This window comes from Alosa pseudoharengus, unplaced genomic scaffold (assembly GCF_046254945.1).
Source record: "Alosa pseudoharengus isolate Yale_2024_CS ecotype anadromous, Long Island Sound unplaced genomic scaffold, YU_APseudo_1.1 YU_APseudo_1.1_scf_23, whole genome shotgun sequence".
Taxonomy (NCBI): domain Eukaryota; kingdom Metazoa; phylum Chordata; class Actinopteri; order Clupeiformes; family Clupeidae; genus Alosa; species Alosa pseudoharengus.
Window position 1 is genome coordinate 7,996,953 of NW_027468685.1, and position 22,500 is coordinate 8,019,452.

General features: G+C 46.0%; 1 protein-coding gene across 1 annotated transcript in view; it reads right to left on the reverse strand.

The window, feature by feature from the left end:
- The window catches only part of LOC143140623 (1-phosphatidylinositol phosphodiesterase), a 47,830-nt gene that overhangs the window by 25,216 nt on the left and 114 nt on the right, over positions 1-22,500 (reverse strand). Inside the window, exons 1-2 of the mRNA XM_076301652.1 lie at positions 22,446-22,500; positions 17,554-17,701 (exon numbers count right to left, since the gene is read on the reverse strand). The exon at positions 22,446-22,500 is cut by the window's right edge and continues 114 nt beyond it. Of these exons, the coding sequence (XP_076157767.1) occupies positions 17,554-17,701; positions 22,446-22,500 (203 nt within the window). The remainder of the gene's footprint in view (positions 1-17,553; positions 17,702-22,445) is intronic.

Below are 22,500 nucleotides of genomic sequence, written 5' to 3' on the forward strand. Positions count from 1 at the left end.
TGCAGTAGGTCCATTCAATAATCCATCCCTGGATATAGACCTATGGTATGACTCCATTTGTCTCCAAAATGTATATTTTAAAAGAAAATACAAACTAGAGTATCTCTGATAACCTCTATATTACACTGAATGCTTACTCATAGGTTTGGACCTATAGCCCAATCATATTTTGTATTTTGATTTTATTATTCTGGCGGCTAATCACAAAATTTTAAGGTAGTTTGAAAGGGATGGGATTCAAGATAGGCTACTAAGACAGGTCCCTCTTCTGTCTGACTCACCTCAAGTTACCCTATGCATTATAGGCTGGTTTATGACAGAAATTACATTTTGTGTTAACATGTAGAAACACATCCTTTATTTGGTGAATGGAGGAGGAAATTCCTTTCTTTGGTTATTGTCCGCGATTCACATTAAATGTAGGCTATCACCGCCATTGTAAAAGTTTTTTTTACTTTTGTGCCGTCGCCACAATTGAATGCTACGTTTTGCCTGCATGGTTGCGCGATTGAGTGCGCATCTAAATGTAACATGCAAGATGCAACAACCATTTCTAAGAGTCTTATAAACCGGTTCATTTCTGACATTACTACTAGCATATAAATGCATTATTTATGTTGTAAGACATGTGAAAGAAATGAATGACACAGGCACGCACAAATTCAAATAAGAGGACACTACGTTTCACTTTCGCTATAATGCGAGAAAATAGGCTACAATATGGAAAATGCTTCAAAGTTCCCTTTGAGTCTGATCAGCTTCAAAAATGAATGGGGTTTCCTTAGACAGTGCTACACCTTTTCAACAAGTTTGGTGAGAATTGTACCGGTATCTTTTGCGATATTGTTGACAGCCCGCACCGCAGTAGGGTGCAGGAAGCTTTTGATAGCGCACGCCTCAAACGATAAACGCAAAACCTCCAGGACAAACCACTCACAGTGTAGGCTACTCTCTCTGAAACCATCAATAGGTCACTAATTTCTGCGTTATTTATGTTTGATTGCATTTAAGATGGTGGGACTTGTTGGTTTCCTGTAGTAGCCTATAGCGTTTTTTTCTTTCTTTATTTTTCTATGTCCGAATATTGGGGGGGACATTTTGGTCACATCTGAATATTGGGGGGGGACACGTCCCCCCCAAAGTCTATGGTGACAACGGCCCTGTCTCACACCAGTTGTCTTGGATTCATTTTGACCACAGACTCATGAGCATTCTCTCTCTCTCTCTCTCTCTCTCTCTCACACACACACACACACACACACACAGACACACACTGCGTAGCTGCAGGACAGTCCTGATTAGCGGTCTGGTGGCAGGGGGGAGCAGAGGTGATGCCTACTGTGTTGTGGTCCTTCACAATCAGTCTCTGATTGTTCTTTTCACTTTCACTCTCCCCCATCAGTCCACACACACACACACACACACACACACACACACACACGCATATCCACACATGCCCACCCACCCACACACACCTTCACACACACACACATACTTATGCAGCCCACCCACCCACAAACTCTTTCACACACACACACACCTTCAGAGACACAGGCACACACACACAAACACACACACTAATCTGTCATACTCACAAGCCTGCCCTGGACATGTAGAGCCACATACATCACACTGGAGAAACTGTCATATACATGTGCTACATCAACAAGCCTGCAACCACATACATAAACACACACACACACACACACACACACACACAGATATTGTATTGACAGATATGTGTTCAAAGCTAGGATATACAGAGTCCATTCCATACCTCACACACACACGGCTGGAAGCTTGCACATATAAACACACCTAAAATGCATACATGCATGCACACACACACATACACACACACATCGAGAGACAGAGAGAGAGAGAAACAGAGGAGGGAAGAGGGGGAGAGAGAGAGAATGAGAGAGAGAGAGAGATAGAGAAAGAGAGGGAAAGGGAGAGAGAGAGATAGAGAGAAAGAGAAAGAAAGGGAGAGAGAGAGGAGGAGAGAGAAAGAGAGAGAGAGAGATAGAGAGAAAGAGAGAGAGAGAAAGAGAGAGTGCTCTTGCTCTGATTGCGGTGGTGACATTTTCTACTCTCCCCTCAGGGCTTTCCTGATCCCCCGCATCACCCAAGCGCTCCAGTTCCTCAGAGAGTCTTCTCTCTCTCTCTTTCTCTTTCCCTCTCTCTCTCTCTCTTTCTTTCATTCTCCCTGGCAAAAAAGGTCACCCGAGCCATTATTCAAGAGTGAACTTGTGACCTAACATTTATGGAAGAGGCAGAAAATAGCCACTGACATCAAGAACAGAATAGGGTGGGGTGGGGGCGGGGTGAGTGAGGGGGCTGGACCTTTGCCACTCTGCAGTCGTGTCATTGGATGCTGTCAGCTCTGCGCTCGAAGCTGATTGGCTGGCCTGGGGTCACTCATCTTGTCTTGCCACCTGATTAGCCGTCTGCGCATACACACGAATCCAGGAAGTGCGAAGCGATTTCACAACATTTACCCAAAGGTACCTGGGAGCCTAATAATGTCGATGGACATCTTTCCCTGCAGTAGGTCATACTCTGTCAGCTAAGAATTCTAGCCGGTGGCAGAGGCGCTGCTAGATCATTATGGGGGCAGCTGTGGCCTACTGGTTAGCGCTTCGGACTTGTAACCGGAGGGTTGCCGGTTCGAACCCCGACCAGTAGGCACGGCTGAAGTGCCCTTGAGCAAGGCACCTAACCCCTCACTGCTCCCCGAGCGCCGCTGTTGTTGCAGGCAGCTCACTGCGCCGGGATTAGTGTGTGCTTCACCTCACTGTGTGTTCACTGTGTGCTGAGTGTGTTTCACTAATTCACGGATTGGGATAAATGCAGAGACCAAATTTCCCTCACGGGATCAAAAGAGTATATACTGTATACTTATACTTATAGATCATTTGGGTCCTATGACAGACAATAATTCTGGGCCCCCCTAATAAAATAAGGTATTTTTTTTTGGGGGGGGGGGGGCTCTTTGTGGGCCCCCTGTCAGTGCTGGGCCCTTAGAATCATCCTAACTCCCCTCCCCCCCTCAGCGTCGCCGGTGGCGCGGCCCTCCTTGCGCAAGCCCACGGCAAACGGCCGCGAATGCTGCTCAGTGCAGTGAGAGTAATCGGTTGCAAGAGTCACTGTGGCGCAGGGCCGTTGAGTCAGACAAGACAAGGGCTACGTAACTGCTGAGGTCTCCATCGTTTCGATCTCTGTTGCAAGTGTAGGCAAGCAAAAAAAAGCAAGGTGATTAGGGCCAGAATGGATGTCTGGGGAGGGAGAAAATAGCAGATATTAACAGAAAAGCAGAGAGGGGAGACGGAAGGTGCTTAAAGGTGGTTTGTTTGTTTGTGTGTGTGTGTGTGTGTGCGCGTGTGTGCGTGTGAGAGAGAATGTGGTTGTATGTGTGTGTGTCCGAGTGAGCGTGTGTTTCCCCATTGTCTGCAAGTATATATGTGTGTGTGTGTGTGTGTGTGTGTAAGCAGGCACGTCAGGGGAATCATTGAACACCTTACTTAATTGCTTCCTTAATCGATCGGTGGGTCTGATGCTGGGTCAGTGGAGACTGCTGATGAGGAACTTCTCATCGACCCGCGTGCTGATTGGCTGTATGCTTTGCTTTTCTCAACAGAACCGCCCTGCCCCTCCCCCAACCCCAACAAACACACACATCCATACAAACACACACACAAAATAGACAGATACACACACACACACACACACACACACACACACACACACACACACACACACACACACACACACACACACACACACACACAGAAACACAAACTCATACAAATAAATAGACACACACACCCATACAAACAGACAGATACACACACACACACACACACACACACACACATACACATATAAGTACTGACAAACACACACATACACATATAGTACTGACACATCCATCTACACATAGACAGACACACACACACGCACACACTCTTCTACTTCTCTCTCTGTAAACACACACCCCAATGGTCCAAAAAGCACCAGACCAGGCAGGACCCTGCCGAGCAGAACATTTAGTCGGGGGATTAGAGTTGCAGTCATTAGGATAGCATTACCTCCCAGCATGAGGGGGGGAGTCACACCAGCCACCAGAGAGAGAGGAGAGGAGGGGTGAGGAGAGAGAGAGGAGAGGAGGGGTGAGGAGAGAGAGAGAGGAGAGGAGTGGAGGGGAGAGGAGGGGAGAGGAGAGAAGGGGAGAGGAGAGAGAGATAGGAGAGAAGAGGAGAGGAGGGGTGAGGAGAGAGAGGAGGGTAGAGGAGAGAGAGAGGAGAGGAGGGGAAAGGAGGGGTGAGGAGAGAGGAGAGGAGTGGAGAGGAGAGGAGAGGAGAGAGAGCAGAGGAGGGGAGAGGAGAGAGAGAGGAGGGGAGAGGAGAGAGAGAGGAGAGGAGTGGTGGTGTGAGGAGAGAGAGGGGAGAGGAGAGAGAGAGAGCAGAGGAGGGGAGAGGAGAGGAGGGGAGAGGAGAGAGAGAGGAGAGAGAGGAGAGGAGGAGAGAGGAGAGGAGGGGAGAGGAGAGAGAGAGAGGAGAGGAGTGGAGGGGAGAGGAGGGGAGAGGAGAGAGAGAGAGGAGAGAAGGGGAAAGGAGAGAGAGGAGAGGAGGGTAGAGGAGAGAGAGAGAGGAGAGGAGGGGAAAGGAGGGGTGATGAGAGAGAGAGGGGAGGAGTGGAGAGAGAGGAGAGGAGAGGAGGAGAGAGAGGAGAGAGAGAGAGAGGAGAAGAGAGGAGGATTTAAGAGGCTACTCGGCCTCTCTCACGCGCCAGCACGATGAGTTTGAACTCCGTCCAAATCGACACGCGATCCATTAATAATATCTCACAGCGCTAGCCGTGCTTGCTGCTTATCACATTTCCTTTGCTTATTAGTTTCCTTTGAAATATGAACATGAGTCCAACAGTTACCTATCAAGTGGCACGGTGTGTGTGTGTGTGTGTGTGTGTGTGTGTGATTCAGTGCCAGTGTTCATGTAATGGAGATGTAGAGCATTGAGAGTTGGGTGTGGAGCTGGTAAGTGTGCACTTTGAAGGGTGTTAGGGACTGACTGTTGCTGGGACTCGAGGGCAAAGTGTTGGCTTTGTGAGTGCCTTGGCACGGAAACAACCACAGCATATGCCCCTTGCTTTTTTTTTGGAGTCCTAAAACCAAAATTAATGTAACCTCTGAATGAACAAAGACACAACTAACTAGCATTGCAAAAACAACTTGCAGACAAAGACATGCCTAATCAATTAAACAAAATACAGTGACAAAGAACCAAGAACAACAATCACAATCAATGGTGGATTATTTGAGATACAATGTCTGAGTCATTCGTTGTAACACTAGCATGGAAACATTTCCTGTCCACAGAACAGTGTAGGCATTGCCAATTCAACCTACACTGACTGGCCCCCTTGGCACAGACTGGGGGATTTGTGTGCATGTGTGTGTGTGCGTGTGTGTGTGTGTATGTGTGTGTGTAAAGCCTGGAATGTGTCTTGGCTAATGTGTGGGTGCTTGAGAGTTTAAAGGCCTGTGCTAAGGCTCGAGAGTGTGTGTTGGCTCTTTGTTGGAGCAGGGCTGGGTGATGGATGTGTGTTGACTGTTGAGTGTGATAGAGTGTGTGTTGGCTCTGGAGTGAATGTTGGCTCTGCGTAAACTCTGAAGTGACGCCTGGGCTGTGCATGGTCAATGCTCTCTGCAGAGTGTGTACACACACACACATACATACACATACACACCTCATACCCACACTTGCTGTATGGACTCACGAGCATACCCTCTCTCTCTCACTCACTCACTCACTCATTCTCACTCACACAGACACACACACACATACACACACACACACACACACACACACACATACACACACACACACACACACACACACACACACACACACACACACACACACATACACACACACACACACACACACACACAACACCACAGAGAGAAACAATTCACATACAGTACATACATGAGTGACCACACTTGAGCCTGCTGGCTAGGACACATTTAAGAACACATCATCTCTCTGTTTCTTCAACACTGTATTCATTTTCACTGCTCTCTCTCTTCACTGCTCTCTCTCTCTCTCTCTTCTCTCTTTTCCCTCTCTTCTCGTCAGATGCACGCTGATCTTTCCATCTCTTGTTCTCCATCTTCCTCCCCTCAATATTTCATGCTGCAGAGAGTGCGTCTATTCCTGGCTTCCCCGCTGCCCCGCCACCTCCAGACTGTCAAAACATAATTCTCCGCCTCTCTCTCTCTCTCTCTCTCTCCATTTCTCATCCCTTTTTCTTTCGACACTTTCACTCTTTCCCTCCGCTCGCCTGCTCTTGTCTCTCCATCAAGGTACCGTGACCCTGCCTCTCTTCTCCCTCTCTCCTCTCCTCTTTCTCTCTTTCTTTTCCTCCCCTACTGTTCATCTGTCCATCCTCTCCTCTGCTGTTTGTCTTACCTGAGAAGCTAATGTGCTATTTTCTTTCCTGACAGTCCTCTTAATCTCGTACATTATTATCTCCCCCCTCTCTCTCTCTCTCTCTCTCTCTCTCTCTCTCTCTCTCTCACTCTCATTTCACTCGCGTCACCATTTTCTCAATCACCTCGGCGTTGTCGTGACATTGCTCAGCGTCGCTCTTGATTGCTTGGCAGATGCCTCTATCCAGGGCCCCTCTCCTTCCCCGCAATCACATTATCCATTAGTGGAGCCAGAGAGCCGCTGAAGCGAATCGGGTTAAGTAGCCGCTCAAGGGTACAAACAGAAGAGAACAGAGTCCCACCTGGAGTTCAAACCCGCCTCCCACACGCTCGTTTGTCGCTCACGATGTCATTTCCTTCCCTTTTTCCATCTTTTTTCTCTTAGATAGATATATAGATGCATGTAGATAGATAGATATATACAGTAGATGCATGCAGATAGATAGATAGATAGATAGATAGATAGATAGATAGATAGATAGATAGATAGATAGACAGACAGATAGATAGATAGATACTTTATTTATCCCGAGGGAAATTTTAGGCATCCAGTAGCTTATACAACCATGGCACAACAAACACACATATATCTCACATACATAAAACCACTCACAGAATATTTAAAGAGCATGTGAAGTGATTACAAAGGTCTGAAATGGACTGACCATGTGATGCATTGACCATGATAAGGTGCTATGGTAGAGTGTGTGCATTGGTGGTAGTGCAAAAGTGAACAGACCTCCCTGATTGGCGGAGGTCTATCTATCTATCTATCTATCTATCTATCTATCTATCCATCTATCCATCTATCTATCTATCTATCTATTTCCTTCTCTTTTTTCCATCTTTTTTCTCTCTTTGCATTTCTGCCCTGCATCTTTCCACCAGGCGTCCATGGATCTGATCTCTTCCCCTCGTATATATATAATAGAAACTATTGGGGAGGAAAAAAATATATAGGAAAAAAAATATATATAATAGAAACTATTGGGGAGGAAAAAAACGGGGGGATGGAAATCCATGTGGCGTGGCAGAGGTGTGAAGGAGTGGAGGAGGAGGGGGGTCGGAGGTTGAAGGAGAGAGAGAGAGAGAGAGAGAGAGATTGATGGATGGAGAGGCTGAAAGGGATGATGCCACATACTCAATATAGACTAGAGCATGCTGTCGCATTTAAAAATGACTACGAGGCACTAAGTCAGAGGGAAGTCATTTGGTGATGCTTGAAAAAGCTTGAGAGCTTTATTACTTGCCCATGCAGGTACACAACAGGAACAGAGAACTGAGAAAAGAAAGGGAGGGAGAGAGAGAGCTCTGTACGTCTAGCTTTGAAAAGTCCAGAACAAAATATAGGAAGGAACTGACAGAGCCAACTTGTCCTGAGACTCAGTGATCTAACACCATAAACCAGTGTTTTTCAACCTTGTTTGTGCCACGGCACACTTTTGACACTTAAAATGTCCCACGGCACACTAACATCCTGTGTGAAGAAAAAATAAACATACCATAGCCTAAAACTTCAAATAATACACAGATATGGCCTTATTATGGCTTATATGCAAGACCTGCTCAATAAAACAAACGCCCTCTGTTTCATTTGTAGGTGACTATATCTAATTTAATTGTTGTTATGAACTGGATATGTGATGATTCTGTGAATACTGGATATGGGGCCCCCGTTGTACAATGCCTGCATACCACAAGTAGTGCAATCATACAATCAATGAGAGCATGTGGTTATAAATTCTTTGATGCAACAGTTGCTTTTCTGGACCAGTGAGTGACATTTGGGTAATTTTCTGCGGCACACCTGATGATCTCTCACGGCACACTAGTGTGCTCCGGCACAGTGGTTGAAAAACACTGCCATAAACCACCCCACATCACTGAGGCCCAGGAGCAAGAAAAATTAGACCCAACCAAATTACAAACAATGAAAAGGAAAATTGCATCACCTATTGCAAAGAAGAAACCAAAAACACAATCTAAATTACAATGTTATTTGGCCCTAAAATGTGAATACAAACTAGCTACTTACCTGAGTACACTAAAAGACTCAGAACTCAAGAAAACCATGACAATGTACAGACTCAGTGAGCACAGTCTCTCCATTGAAAAAGGCAGACACAGGCAGCCCTGGCTGCCCAGAGAGGAGAGGCTGCGCTCACACTGCAGGCTGCATAGGGGCTGTGGAGACAGTACTGTGCTTCTTAACAGAATGTCAGAAATACAAGGAAATACGGACACCATCATTCAATAAATTAAATTCAATCCTCTCTGGGTTTCAAACCTGGACAAATGAGGCAAAATTGCCTTACGTCCTCGGAGAGAACAAGGCTGTGGGCATTTTGACTGCAAAATTTGTAGCAGCCTGCCATAACCTATGGGACAACTAGTGAGGCCATGACCACCAACAATGTTGTATGTTTGTTATTATTATGACCGCCGCGCAGTGAAGCGGCGGTCATATAGGTTTAGTCAGATTTTTTCTTTTTTTTCATTTTTTTTTCTTTTTCGCATGCCCAAATTTCCGTCAATGATTCCCGGGACACTGAAAGACCGGGGTACACGAAACTTGGTGGGCATGTAACCCCACATGGATAGCATGGAACCATCGTTTTTCGTTTTGATCTGTAGCCCCCCCTCTGGACTGGACCCCCCGAAGGTAGGGTAGGGCAGACACAGTTTTCTGTGAATATCTCGAGAACCGTAGGGTTTAGGAGGACCATTTTTTTTTTGTATGTTGATCTCAAGGGTCCATGTCAACCCATTCCATAACCACTCATTTCATGTATAGCGCCACCTAGTTAAACACAAAAAAGTAAAAATGAGGTGTTGTAATCGCAGGTATCTGTGACCTAACATAGTCAAAACTGCACGAAATTGGAAGTGTAGGATCATTATGACACCCTCTGTATGCACGCCAAGTTTCGTGGAATTCCGTTCATGGGGGGCCACACAATAAATTAATTTATGTTACTATACACCAACTGGCCTGTAGGTGGCCGGAGACAGTTTTCTGTGAATATCTCGAGAACCGTAGGGCCTAGGAGGTCCACCTTTTTTATGTATGTTGGTCTTAAGGGGGCATGTCAACCCATCCCATTACCACTTATTTCATGTATAGCGCCACCTAGTTAAAAATTAAAAAGCAAAAAATTAGGTGTTTTCATCACAATATCTCTGGCTGACAAGGTCAAAACTGCACGAAATTAAAAGTGTAGAATCGTTATGACACCCTCCGTATGCATGCCAAGTTTTGTGTATTTTCGTTCATGGGGGGCCTTACAATAAAATAATGTATGTGTACATTTAGTGACGTACACCAACAAGGATTCCCGGGACACTGAAAGACCGGGGTACACAAAACTTGGTGGGCATGTAACCCCACATGGATAGCATGGAACCGTCGTTTTTCGTTTTGATCTGTAGCCCCCCCGCTGGACTGGACCCCAGAAAGGAGGGTAGGGCAGACACAGTTCTCTGTGAATATCTTGAGAACTGTAGGGACTAGGATGACCATTTTTTTCCATATGTTTGCCTCCAGGGGTCATGTTAACCCATTTCATGTACACACATGTGCACAAACAGATACACACACACACACATACATTCACAGTAATCATACGTATGACACATACTCACACAGTAGACATATGTACGCTTGCACAGGCACATACGCAGGCACACACACAAGCACACGCACACACACACACACACACACACACACACACACACACATAACATAAACATGAACATGCACACATGCACACAATTCAAGAATTTCTCAGAATTATGAACAGGCAAGATGGAGGTGGGGTTGTATAAAATGAATTTTACATGTGAAATCTATGAACTAATCATGTTTTGGTACTTGTTGTCTAGCAGATATCAGTGAGAATTGAGTACGTGTGGATAATGCAATTTAGTGAGACAGTTAGAATCATATAGGCCTTTCAGCGTGATTTATTTTTGTGGAAAAAATGTGCTGGACTGGGCAGCGGTCATATTTTGTACCGCTCTGCGGTACATCTAGTTATTATTATTATTTAGTGTTGTTTTACTTTATTTCAATGTCTTACTTAACTTCCCAATTCTGTTAAACATACTGGTCCTTCTATGTGTACATGTAATTGAGCTTTGGCAATCATGTTGCTGAAACATTCATGGCAATAAAGCTTTCTTGAACTGAATTGAATACATACCAGTATGCTTCATTCCTTGTTACATAACTATATGCGAAAGTGACAATACATGAGTGAGAGAGAGAGGAAGAGAGAGAGAGAGAGAGAGAGAGAGAGATGTATAAGACAGCAGAGAGGGGAGGAGTTCCAGTAGATGAGAAAAAAGAGAGTGACACAGAGAGGAACAAAGAGAAAGAGAGTGAAACAGAGCGCAGAGAGCAATTTTATAATCTCATACTTCCTGTGAATGAGAGCCAATGGGAAAGCAATTAAATGGCAAATAGGATGTAGTGACATGTAGAGGTGGCTAGATTGATGATAATGGATTATTTGGATAATCAGCATGCCCATTCGGGTACCAGTCATGAATTAATCACCGGGCCCCCACACTAAACAAATGGAGGCAGGCCTGTTGTCACTGAGGTCTACCGGTGCCTAGCAACACCCCTGACCAACATCAGCAGCAGCAGCAGCCAGGCAGGCACACATCCGCTAGCCATCCCACTGCATCACACGCACGCACACACACACACACACACATACACACACACACACACACATGCACACACACACACACACCATTAGTGGTGGCACTCCCGTGGAGCACGGCGCTACTACTGCATGTCAGATATGCAGCAGAGTCTGCATACAGACAAACTGTATATAAACCCCCAGACACAGACATACAGACAAACTGTACTGTATATAAACCCCCAGACACAGACACAGACATACAGACATACTGTACTGTATATAAACCCCCAGACACAGACACAGACATACTGTACTGTATATAAACCCCCAGACACAGACATACAGACATACTGTACTGTATATAAACCCCCAGACACAGACATACTGTACTGTATATAAACCCCCAGACACAGACATACTGTACTGTATATAAACCCCCAGACACAGACACAGACATACTGTACTGTATATAAACCCCCAGACACAGACATACTGTACTGTATATAAACCCCCAGACACAGACATACTGTATATAAACCTCCAGACACAGACATACAGACATACTGTATATAAACCCCCAGACACAGACACAGGTACTCACTCTCTCACACACAGAAAAACACCTGCACGTATGTTTAAACACCTAGACACATACCTGTACTTATCTCTCTCCCTCTCCCTGTTTGGAATGCGCACACACACACACCCACACACACACACACACACACACACAAACACACTAACACATACATACACACACACACACACACACACACACAGAGGTGGACAGAGTACACAGCTTCATTACTTGAGTAAAAGTACAGATACCCTTTGCTAAATTTTACTCAAGTACAAGTAAAAGTACAACAGTCAAATGTCTACTTAAGTAAAAGTACTGAAGTACTTGTTTTTAAAGTACTTGAGTATCAAGAGTACAAGAGTAGCCTACATTTTCTAAATATTGCATTACTACTGCCACAGTGCTCACATTTATGTACAAAAAACGTCCGACATGGAGTTATGAAAAATGTTAATGTTAATACCTTGGAGAATGTAAAAGGAATTGAATCAAGTCATTTTCATATTTTCACCATGTTGCCAGGGATGGGCAGTATTTCTAATACATGTATTTAAAATACGTATTTCAAATACAAAATACTATTTTGTAATTGAAACACTTGAAGTGAAAACTATCATTAACTTGTTCAGAAAATTAAAATAGTCTGGCGAGGTGGGGCCTTAGGTTCCCGGGATGGACCTGCTGCGTCTTCATCCATTGTTTCGTCTATGGCTTCGTCTCTTATCTAAATCTGACCATGGAGTTGACTTTGGCGGAAAGCTGAAGGTGATTGCTGATAGGCTGTCTCAATCAGTGGCGCCTGCACAATCCAATCACGTTTGAGAGGGAAACAACACATTGAGGGTTTCCGAGATTTTTCTAAGTAATGGGTACTCACGGTTATGGATAGAAATGTAGTGGAGTAAAGAGTACAATATTTGCCTCTCAAATGTACTTGAGTAAAGTCATGAGTACTCCCCAAAAATGATACTCGAGTAAAGTACAGATCCCTCAAAATTTCAAAATTGTACTCAAGTACTGTACTCAAGTAAATGTACTCCGTTACTGTCCGGCTCTGCACACAGACACACACATACACACACACAGACACACACACACACACACACACACACACACACACACACACACACACACACACACACACACACACACACACAAAAGACCGCCTTGCATACATATACACAGACTAGACATATATATAAACTAGGCACACACACACACACACACACACACATACAGAAAAACACCTGCACACATACTGTACTTAAACACTGACCAGTACACATACAAACACACCTGGACAGTGGACGCACAGTCTCTCTAAGCCACCTGCATGCAGATACACAGACACACACACATTCCTTCTCTCTCTTTCTCTCTCTCTCACTCTCTCCATCTCATACACATCCAGCTATGCACACAGTATATGAACACAAAACACACCTATTACTGTATTACACAACATAAACACCATAGCAACCACATTCTCACACAGGTGCATAAATATATCACCCTCAGCAGACATGCGTATACACCAATGCATACACCAAAGACATCAGACAATGCACACATCGATAACTGATCATTACAGTGATAACAATAGCAACATACTCCTGAATCACTAACAGACGCAGGCAACAGAGACATAAATAAACCACTGAATACTGCTCTGGAACATTCAACAGCCGTGTGCAAGAGTGCGAGTGTATGTGTGTGTGTGTGTGTGTATGTGTGTTTACGTGTGTGTGTGCATGCTTGCGTATGTGTGTGTGTGTGTGTGTGTGTATGTGTGTGTGTGTGTGTGTGTGCATGCTTGCGTATGTGTGTGTGTGTGTGTGTGTGTATGTGTGTGTGTGTGTGTGTGTGCGCTTGCATACGTGTGTGTGTGCGCTTGCGTACATGTGTGAGTGTGTGTGTGTATGTGTGTGTGTGTATGTGTGTGCATGCATGTGTGTCTCCGTGTGTGTGTGTGTGTGTGTGTGTGCGTGTAGGAAGGTATGAGTAAAAGTGAATGAGAAGGAGAGAGGGATGAGAGGAGACATGTGGGAGGGAGGAGCGGACGCTTTCATCCCGGCGGAGCGAGGGAGCGAGGAAGGGAGGGAGTGTAGAGGCGTAGAAATGATTGGCATCAGAGGCAGCTGACAGGGCACAGGAGGAAGACACTAGACCCACTACGGAGAGAGGGAGGGGGGCAGGGGGGCAGGGGGGCAGGGGGGGGGGGGGGCGGTTGTAACGTGGCGCTCGCTTCCTCTCGTTCATTTACACCCTTTGCCCCATCACCACGGCAACGTGCCTGGAGGGGACAGGATAGGTGGCATCGGAAAGCAAAGCGATAGATATTGAGAATGAATATGAGAGACAGAGAGTGAGAGAGAGAGAGGAGAGGGAAAGAGAGAGAGGGAGAGAGAGAAGGAGAGGGAAAGAGAGAGAGGGAGAGAGGGAGGATGGGTAGATGAGAAGCTGACAGCACTTCTCTTTCATTTTCCTGATCAATCAGTTTGAGGCTTGATAGCTGAGCAACATTCCATGCTCATTTATTCTATGAATATTAATATCCAGACTAGTAAGGGCGCAATATTCAGCCCAATTAAAGCCACTTCTAACCCTTTGACATGGAAATCACTTGATTATAATGTTTGACAATTGGAGTGATTTATCAGGAGCATAAAATAATACAAGGATAACTTACATTAATGAATAAGTGAGAATTGTTATGCAAGGCTGTACCAATCCAAAATGCAAACCTACATTTCAAATTTCTAATTGGAATTCCAATAGACCCACTGAATAGGTCTAGAACCCAAAGTGTGTAGTGTAATGTAGTTTTTATACTTCAATTTTACTTTTCTATTGTCACCTGATTAATATATGAATACAAGATCATATATGTAAAACAAGTGTGTATGTAAAACGGTATATGTAAAACAAGTCTGAGACACAATTAAGTTACAATAACGGCTTTATTCTTGATACATCGATATACTCTCTCTCTCTCTCTCATACACACACACACACACACATAAATACACACACAGCGAGAATAAAGTGGCGGAGGCGGGACTGCTGACAGTGCGAGCACAGGCTGTCTATCACTGCAAGCGAGAGCAAAGCGCAAGGATGCGCCGCGAGAGGTGGTCACCGGTGGAGACAGAAACACCAGTGTGCGAAGGACTGTCCAGCATCACATTCAAGACATTTTCAACTAATCTCATTTTAGTAAACTGAGCCTTTCAGCTTGGACAAAAGTCTGTCAAGTCACTCCTTTGTTAGAATACGCGCAACGCCCGAACGGAAGGCGCGCACTGTTAAATCGATTCTTATATGTAGTCGCTGGAGTCTTGCGGTTTCTTCCAAGGAGTAAACGAATATTTAAACCTCCGAATCAGGCGACCCCATCAGTAAACATAACAGTTCGCGTCTGGACTATGCCAGGCTAAGAGTGAGAGCAATGGAATTGGTGTGCGAGACGCCGTAGCCATCCCACTCACTTCCACTGAGCCCGTGGAGTCGCTGGTAACTGTTTTACGGGGTTTAACGAGCTCTCGAGATGTTGTAAAAGTCAGTCCCTTTCCTGGACGGTGGGACAGCAAGCGCAGAAGGTTGAGAGAGCGAGGGAAAGGCGCGGAACCGAGGATTATGGCTCTCGCAACGTTTTCCCTCTGTCTGCTAACGCTCAGTTGGATGAACTTCCCGCCGGCGCACGGGAACAACCGCCACGCCGTATACTGGAACAGCTCGAACATACAGTAAGTGACTGATAGTCCGATTCTGCAGTAGTCTATTCCTTCGCTATTTCAGTATCTTTTCCGGGACTGCGGGATGCGATGGTTTGTGGGCAGCTACGTAGTGAAGTATGGTTGTGCTGGAATGTGAATTAGCCTATAATGCATAATTCAATATACCATGCTGTAGATACATTGTTAATTTATTGAACCACATGATCAGGACACATGGCTAATGCATAGGTGGGCAAGCGTTTACTTGGCCTCTTTAACAATGGAACTCCATTCGAGATGGCACTGATTGTGATTGACGCTAAACTTTTATTCTGGTTTGTAATAATCGGATAGAGGAAAAAATATCGATTCAGTCAAGCGATGCAACGCGCTTTCCCGGTGGCTAGCAGCTCCCTGAGGTGAAGGATGAATGTTTAATAGTCAGAACCCACTCTACACATCTATCTCACTTCGTCATGAGTCATCTCTCTCTCTCTCTCTCCAACCCATCACACTCCTCCGCTACTGTATCTCTCCATCATGTTCTCTGGACTCCCAGGTACATATAACAGGTCCTTAGTTGTCCACTCGGTTTGTCAATTTTTGTCATATTTATACGGTGCACAGACCGGACCATATATATGTATATATCTGATACAGCGAGCTCATCCTCTATATCCTGAGATCAAATCTGATTCGTACTTTAATTGTTTTAGACTCTTCTTTCTACGAATCTTTCATGTTCGTCTCTCGCTTCCTCTATCCTCTCGTCTGTCCGTTCGTATTTACATTCCCTACTCCGGTTTCCTTTCTATTCCTCTCTTCCCCTTGGCTCTCTCTTTCGGTCTTTGTCCTCTTCCTCTCGGACCTCTCTCGCCGCCCGATCACACACACACACACACACACACACACACACACACACACACACACACACACACCTCTGTAGGAATAATAACTAAGGAGCCTCTGCATCAAATCCTTTTGGCAACAAGCACGAGTCCTGTCATCTTAACTTCACATGAGCGATTGAGTTGGAGTTTTTTCTCTTTCCTCTTTTGCCTTGTATGGATGGAAAGGACAGTCCTGCATAGAGAGGGAGAGAGAATAAGGTGGCATGCAGCAAGGAGCGCGCACCAGATCGTGAGCAGTTTGGGCAGCGGCGGCAATTAAGCGTGTCAGTGTGAATCTGAGCCACGGAGACGCTCATTAACGGCGAGAACCTCATTAGCATGGCGCGAGCGTCTTCAGAAGTGCGGCGCACCACTGGCAGGTTCCGAGCGTGTCACCTCGCATTGTTAGTATTATCTATCACCGTTAATAATTCCGTCCGCGTGTATGCGTTTGTGTGTTTTATCCGGCATGACTGGCGCGGCGTGAGCGAGCTGCGTGAGTTCCGCAGGAAGAAACTCATCTATCATAAAATATAGACACACACACACACACACACACACACATACACACACACAAACATACAAACACGGCACTGTAGCACAGCATATGCACAACACTAAAACACCCACCCACACAAATAAGTCTTACAGTCACAATTACATATCCAGCCACCCTGTGTGGTGCCACAAATATTAACGATGTAATAAAAACAAACATGTGAGAGCATGTGTGTGTAAGAGACCGAGAGAGAAAGAGAGGGAGAGAGAGAAAGCGAGGGAGCACTGTGATGAACGACTGAGGTGTGAATGTGTGAGCATGGGCAATGCAGCTGTCGGGCTGGCAGAGGTATATGTTTGTATACGGATGGCTGTGGGCTTGCTTGCTTGCTTGCTTGCTTGTGTATTCTGTGTATTGGCTGTAGTCTGTCTTTCGATTTCTGGCTCCAGCTCCGGTGCAAAGTAATGCAAGAGCTGCTGACCCACTTAGCAGGTGGCAGACAAAAGCCTGGGGAGGTATCCCCCCCTCGTGGAATGCAGATTTGGGATCTCGGACCTGTGCCACCCCCACCCACCTGACTGCTCTTGGCCACACACACACACACACACACACACACACACACACACACACACACACACACACACACACACACACACACTCCCCCCATTCCCTCAATCTGGCTCCAGTCCCCACCACCGCCACCGCCGGCTATCTAACTGGACCGAGACGGTAGGTGCAGGACCCAGTGTCCAGCCTGGAAGCTGCGCTTCGCTGGGGCATGACGGGGGGGCCAGACGCTCCCAACTGGCCAGGGTCCGGTCCTGGCCCACCCCTGCGGTTGGCTGGAGCTCGCTCTCGGCCTGCACTAGAGTGGAGAGAGATAGGGAGTAGGGTGGAGAGGAGATGGAGAGGAGGATGCAGCACACACACACACACACACGCACACACACACACACACACACCACCCAGATGGCTGCAGGGAAACCTCCAGCTGTGAGCTGTGGAGATGAGAGGAGAGGAGAAGAGAGAGGGGGAGAGAGAATAAGAAAGAGAAAGATGGAGTGAGAGAGGGGGAGAGAGAAAGAGAGGGAGAGAGAGAAATAGAGGTGGAGTGAGAGAGGGAGAGAGCTGGGGAGGCTGCTCAGCACCGCGGCCTCCACAGACGGAGCTCTCGCTCTGGGCTGCCGTGTGCGTGGGTCTGCAGGAGTAGGAGGATGAAAGCACCCAACAGATGACGGCACTATGGGGTGGTGCTGATGGAGAGGGGTGGGGAGGGTTGTGTGTGTGTGTGTGTGTGTGTGTTGGGGTGGGTGAGGTAGGGGTGGGGGTGCGGTGCAGCCTAATTTAACTCCCCCCAATGGAAAACCGAAATTTATTCCAGACTGTTGGTTTACAAGGTGTTATTCTTTTCCCCAATGCCTTGCATTGCAGTCTGTAGAGATATTATTTGTATTTTTTGAAAGATAATAGAAAATGGTATAAAATAGCAGGGAAATCTGCTTAGCCTAGATACCGTATGCATGGAGAGCAGGCTGAGAAATGCATGCTGGGTACACAGACAGTATCTGATAGTGCCCAGACTCCTGTAGACAGCCATGGACACAGACTTGCTAAAGAGAAGTGCGCCAAGCCACGATGCAGTACAGATACTTCATCTAATGCCAGGCTGAGTCAACAGAGTATATACAATACAGTCCCTCACACCTGTATACATATGCACATAACCACACACACACACACACACCTGTATACATATGCACATAAACACACACACACACACACACCTGTATACATATGCACATAACCACACACACACACACACACACACCTGTATACATATGCACATAATCACACACACACACCTGTATACATATGCACATAACCACACACACACACACCTGTATACATATGCACATAACCAAACATATACACACAAATGAATACTGCAGACACAGATGTCTGCCCAAACATACACACACACACACACACACACACACACACACACACACACACACACACACACACACACACACATTAAAACATACACAAAGATTTTTAAATATTAGTAAACACACACACACACACACACACACACAAATGATCTTACACACCCACAAGCACACACACACATATCACAAACACAGGCCATTAATTTCCTGACTATATTAGGCTCTCAGCCAGATAAATTAATTAGAGGTGCAGCATTTTGAGGGAAGCCGGGCAGGCTGGCGACGCGTCCCCCTTACATCACTTCCTGCTGTGGCAAGTGGCAGCATGAGCAACCCCGCACCAGGTGCGTGTCACCACCGGCCACCCTAATTGGTCAAAGTGTCAGCACCAAATGGGAGCAGTGTACTACGCAGTATCCATCCCCACCCCAGAATGTTCCAAAACTGCCTCACCTCAGAGAAGGCATTTGGCATCGGGCATGTGTACAGATAGACCCCAGGTGGTGCTCAAGCACCTATCCCTTTGCCCTCTAGCTTGATAAGTGCCTTTTGCAGGATATTTCTTTTTTATTCTATTTCTAATTATAGAATTATCTACACACACACAGACACACAAACACACACACACACACGCACATGTGACCATGCCTGAGAACTGCGTTTGAGTTGTTATTCGGCGAGACCGCGGTGCGGTGCCAGTACAGCTGCAGTAAACACACACATGTCGAGCCCCCTGCAGAGCCGCATCCATGACCTGCCTTTATTGGTGACGGCCAGGAAACGGCATCACGCCAGGAAACAACATCACGCCAGGAAACGACATCACGCCAGTAAACGGCATTGTTTTGTCACTATTGGGAAATTAAAAACCACCATTACAACATCTCCTTTGATGTCTACAATGTACCAAGTAGTCTAAGTCAATAATAAAACTCTATTATTAAGCATAACAGCAAGGCTGTGGGTCAGGTGTTAGTGAAAACTAGGAAAGCATCAGCTTGATCCAAAGTTTCATCTGTGGGTCACTACCGTATTAAGGCATAAGGCATATTAGGCTGTAGCTTGTAGGCCTACATGAAACATTGTTTTGTAATAATGGTCAGTGAGAGGGATGCCCATTTTTTATCTTGGACACCTGCCTCTCCAAATGGTCTGTGCACGGCCCTGGATGACATACTAGTCCACATAATGAGAGGAAAAGGGTCGCCAGAGGTGAAAGGTCATCAGGTTCATCATTCTTTTATGACCAGTTACAGTACAGCATGTGGCCATCTACTGTGACCCTTTTAGTGCCTTAACGAGTTGCAATGACCATTAGCACTGCAGTATCAGTGGAGGAGAAAGAGCGAACGAGCAAACGAAAGAGAGATGGAAAAGACAAAAAACAAAACAAAGAAAGAAATAACGAAAGAAGGAAAGTAGAGATGGACAACAAAAAGAAGAAATAGACAAAAAAGAAATAACATTCGGCAGAGATTGGCACAGTGTGTGTGTGTGTGTGTGTGTGTGTGTGTGTGTGTTTGTGTGTGTGTGTATGTGTACAGTACGTGTCTGTGTGTATGTGTGTGTGTGATTCCAATGGCTATACCTGAGCTGGGTAAGTGTAATGGACTGTCAGGCCTTAAAATGAACGCTGAAAAAAAGGGGGAGGGGAAATCATAATGAAAAAAGAGGAAAGCTCTTATTTCTGGTGCACAGTCTCGTGTGCTACAAAACAAATGATCACCTTGACAAATGGCTTCCCTGAGAGACAGAGGCGCTCTGCAGGGTGATCAATGTTCAAGCTCACTGCTGCACTGCCGGAGTCTTTCCCGGTAGCTTGTTAAAGCCTTCGGCTAGAAGTCTGTGTTTGTGTGTGTACTTGTGTGTGCATGTGTGTGTGTGTGTGTGTGTGTGTGTGTGTGTAAGTTTGTGTGGGTGGGTGAAGGTTCCCTCGGAGCTGTAAAGCATTGGACAGGAGCGAAAAACGACTAAGTTAATCCATTTTTAGGATGTCATCTAAATGCTTTATCGCAGCAGAGAGCAGTCATGGTCGCAATGGTCCCTCACAGCCTCTACAGCTTCTCAAAACTGTTGATTTTTTTGGAACACTTAAACTTGGCTGGCCTTACCTTCTGATACCACACTACCACAAAAGCAATAGCGGTTGGAAAGATGGCTAGTGGTGCCATCCAATTATCCAACAAACAATGAAGGAGGTGGGTGATCTCCTACGCCATCTAAGCCTGGTGGATTTATTAAGAACTGCTAGCATCACTTACGGTGTCTGTAAGCTACATTTTACCAGAAAAGAACTTCAAAAACAGATGCCTGAGGCGTAAGCACATACTATGGGCTTTATGCTTGGTCTTGCAGAGCCTGGTCACTTTTCAAAAGTTGAAATATCGTGTAGCACACCAACGCGAGCGCGAGATTGTGCAGTCTGCCACCGGCAACAAAGGTAATGACAAATGGACCTGTGAAATTGACTTTCAACACAAGGCATGAATGTGTTGCAGCCAGAGGTTCGGAGCGAAATGCACTGTTTCCTTTCACACATCTGAGTAATCCTTAAGCCAGCTGGGGCAGTAAAAAGTATTGTATTTCAATAGAGAGTTCACCCTGTCTGAGATTAAGGTTGTCTCACAAGACATCTGGCGGTTGATAGTAATAGTTTCTTGGTGCAGCTGTTGGTATGAAAAGGGCCCTTTGTGTGGCATTGAGATCTATTTAGTATAGTTGTCTTGTCGACAACAAAGACTTTTTTAGAACAGTTATGGTAAACGAGCCGGCTTTACTTTCTGAGAACTAACACAAAAAAAAGATACTGAAAAGATGGGAATTGCTGCCTGGCAATTATCCGCCAATTATCCACCTGAAGCAGGTGGGTGGACTCCTATGGTATCTAAGCTTGGTGGATTTATCAAAATGCAAACTCACAGAGTCCTATTATAACCAGAATGCTAATTACTGTCGGGGTGTCATTTGTGCCAAAAGTGCTAACAGGCTCAAGCAGCAAAAGTTTGTTCCCAGGGCACTGATAAAAATCAATGTTTTCTCAAGGTATGCAAACACTTCTGTGAATGACGCTGCAGATAAACATTAAGAGTGTACTGTAACTTCCAAGGCCCTGAAAGCTTAGCGTGGCCATTTCGGCATAACTATATAATAAACATCAGACAGACTGTGCCACTTTATTTGCAGGCCATCTGTGACCAACACCAAAGCTGTCTCGCAAAGACACCAAGAAAAGAGAACGGGCGCGGAGCCCCTGGACAGCAGGCAGCTCGGGGGCATGTAGCGGACGTGAGCCAGATCTGGCCCAGACGCGCACTCCGCAGTCCACCCCTCACCTCTGGAAGAGTTGGAGGAAGAGGTGTGTTAAGCTGAGACCGGATGGCAGTGATAGCAAAGTGATTTTGGCAGGTCTGTCAGTCAGGCAGGGAATCAGTCAACGCGCTCTCTTCCTCTCATCTAGGCTGCCAGGAGAAAGAGAGAGAGAGAGAGAGAGAGAGTGAGAGGGAGAGAAAGAGAGAGAGAGAGAGAAAGGAGGAGAGAGATAGAGAGATAGAGAGAGAGATAGAGAGAGAGAGAGAGAGAAAAGAGGGGGGGGCGATACCCAGGGGTGGTGACCCATGTTAACGTGGACACACATCGACACGCGGGCTCATTCATGTGCACCGCTGCACTGCAACCACAACACCAGCACTGCTGCCACCACCGCCTCCTCCTCCAC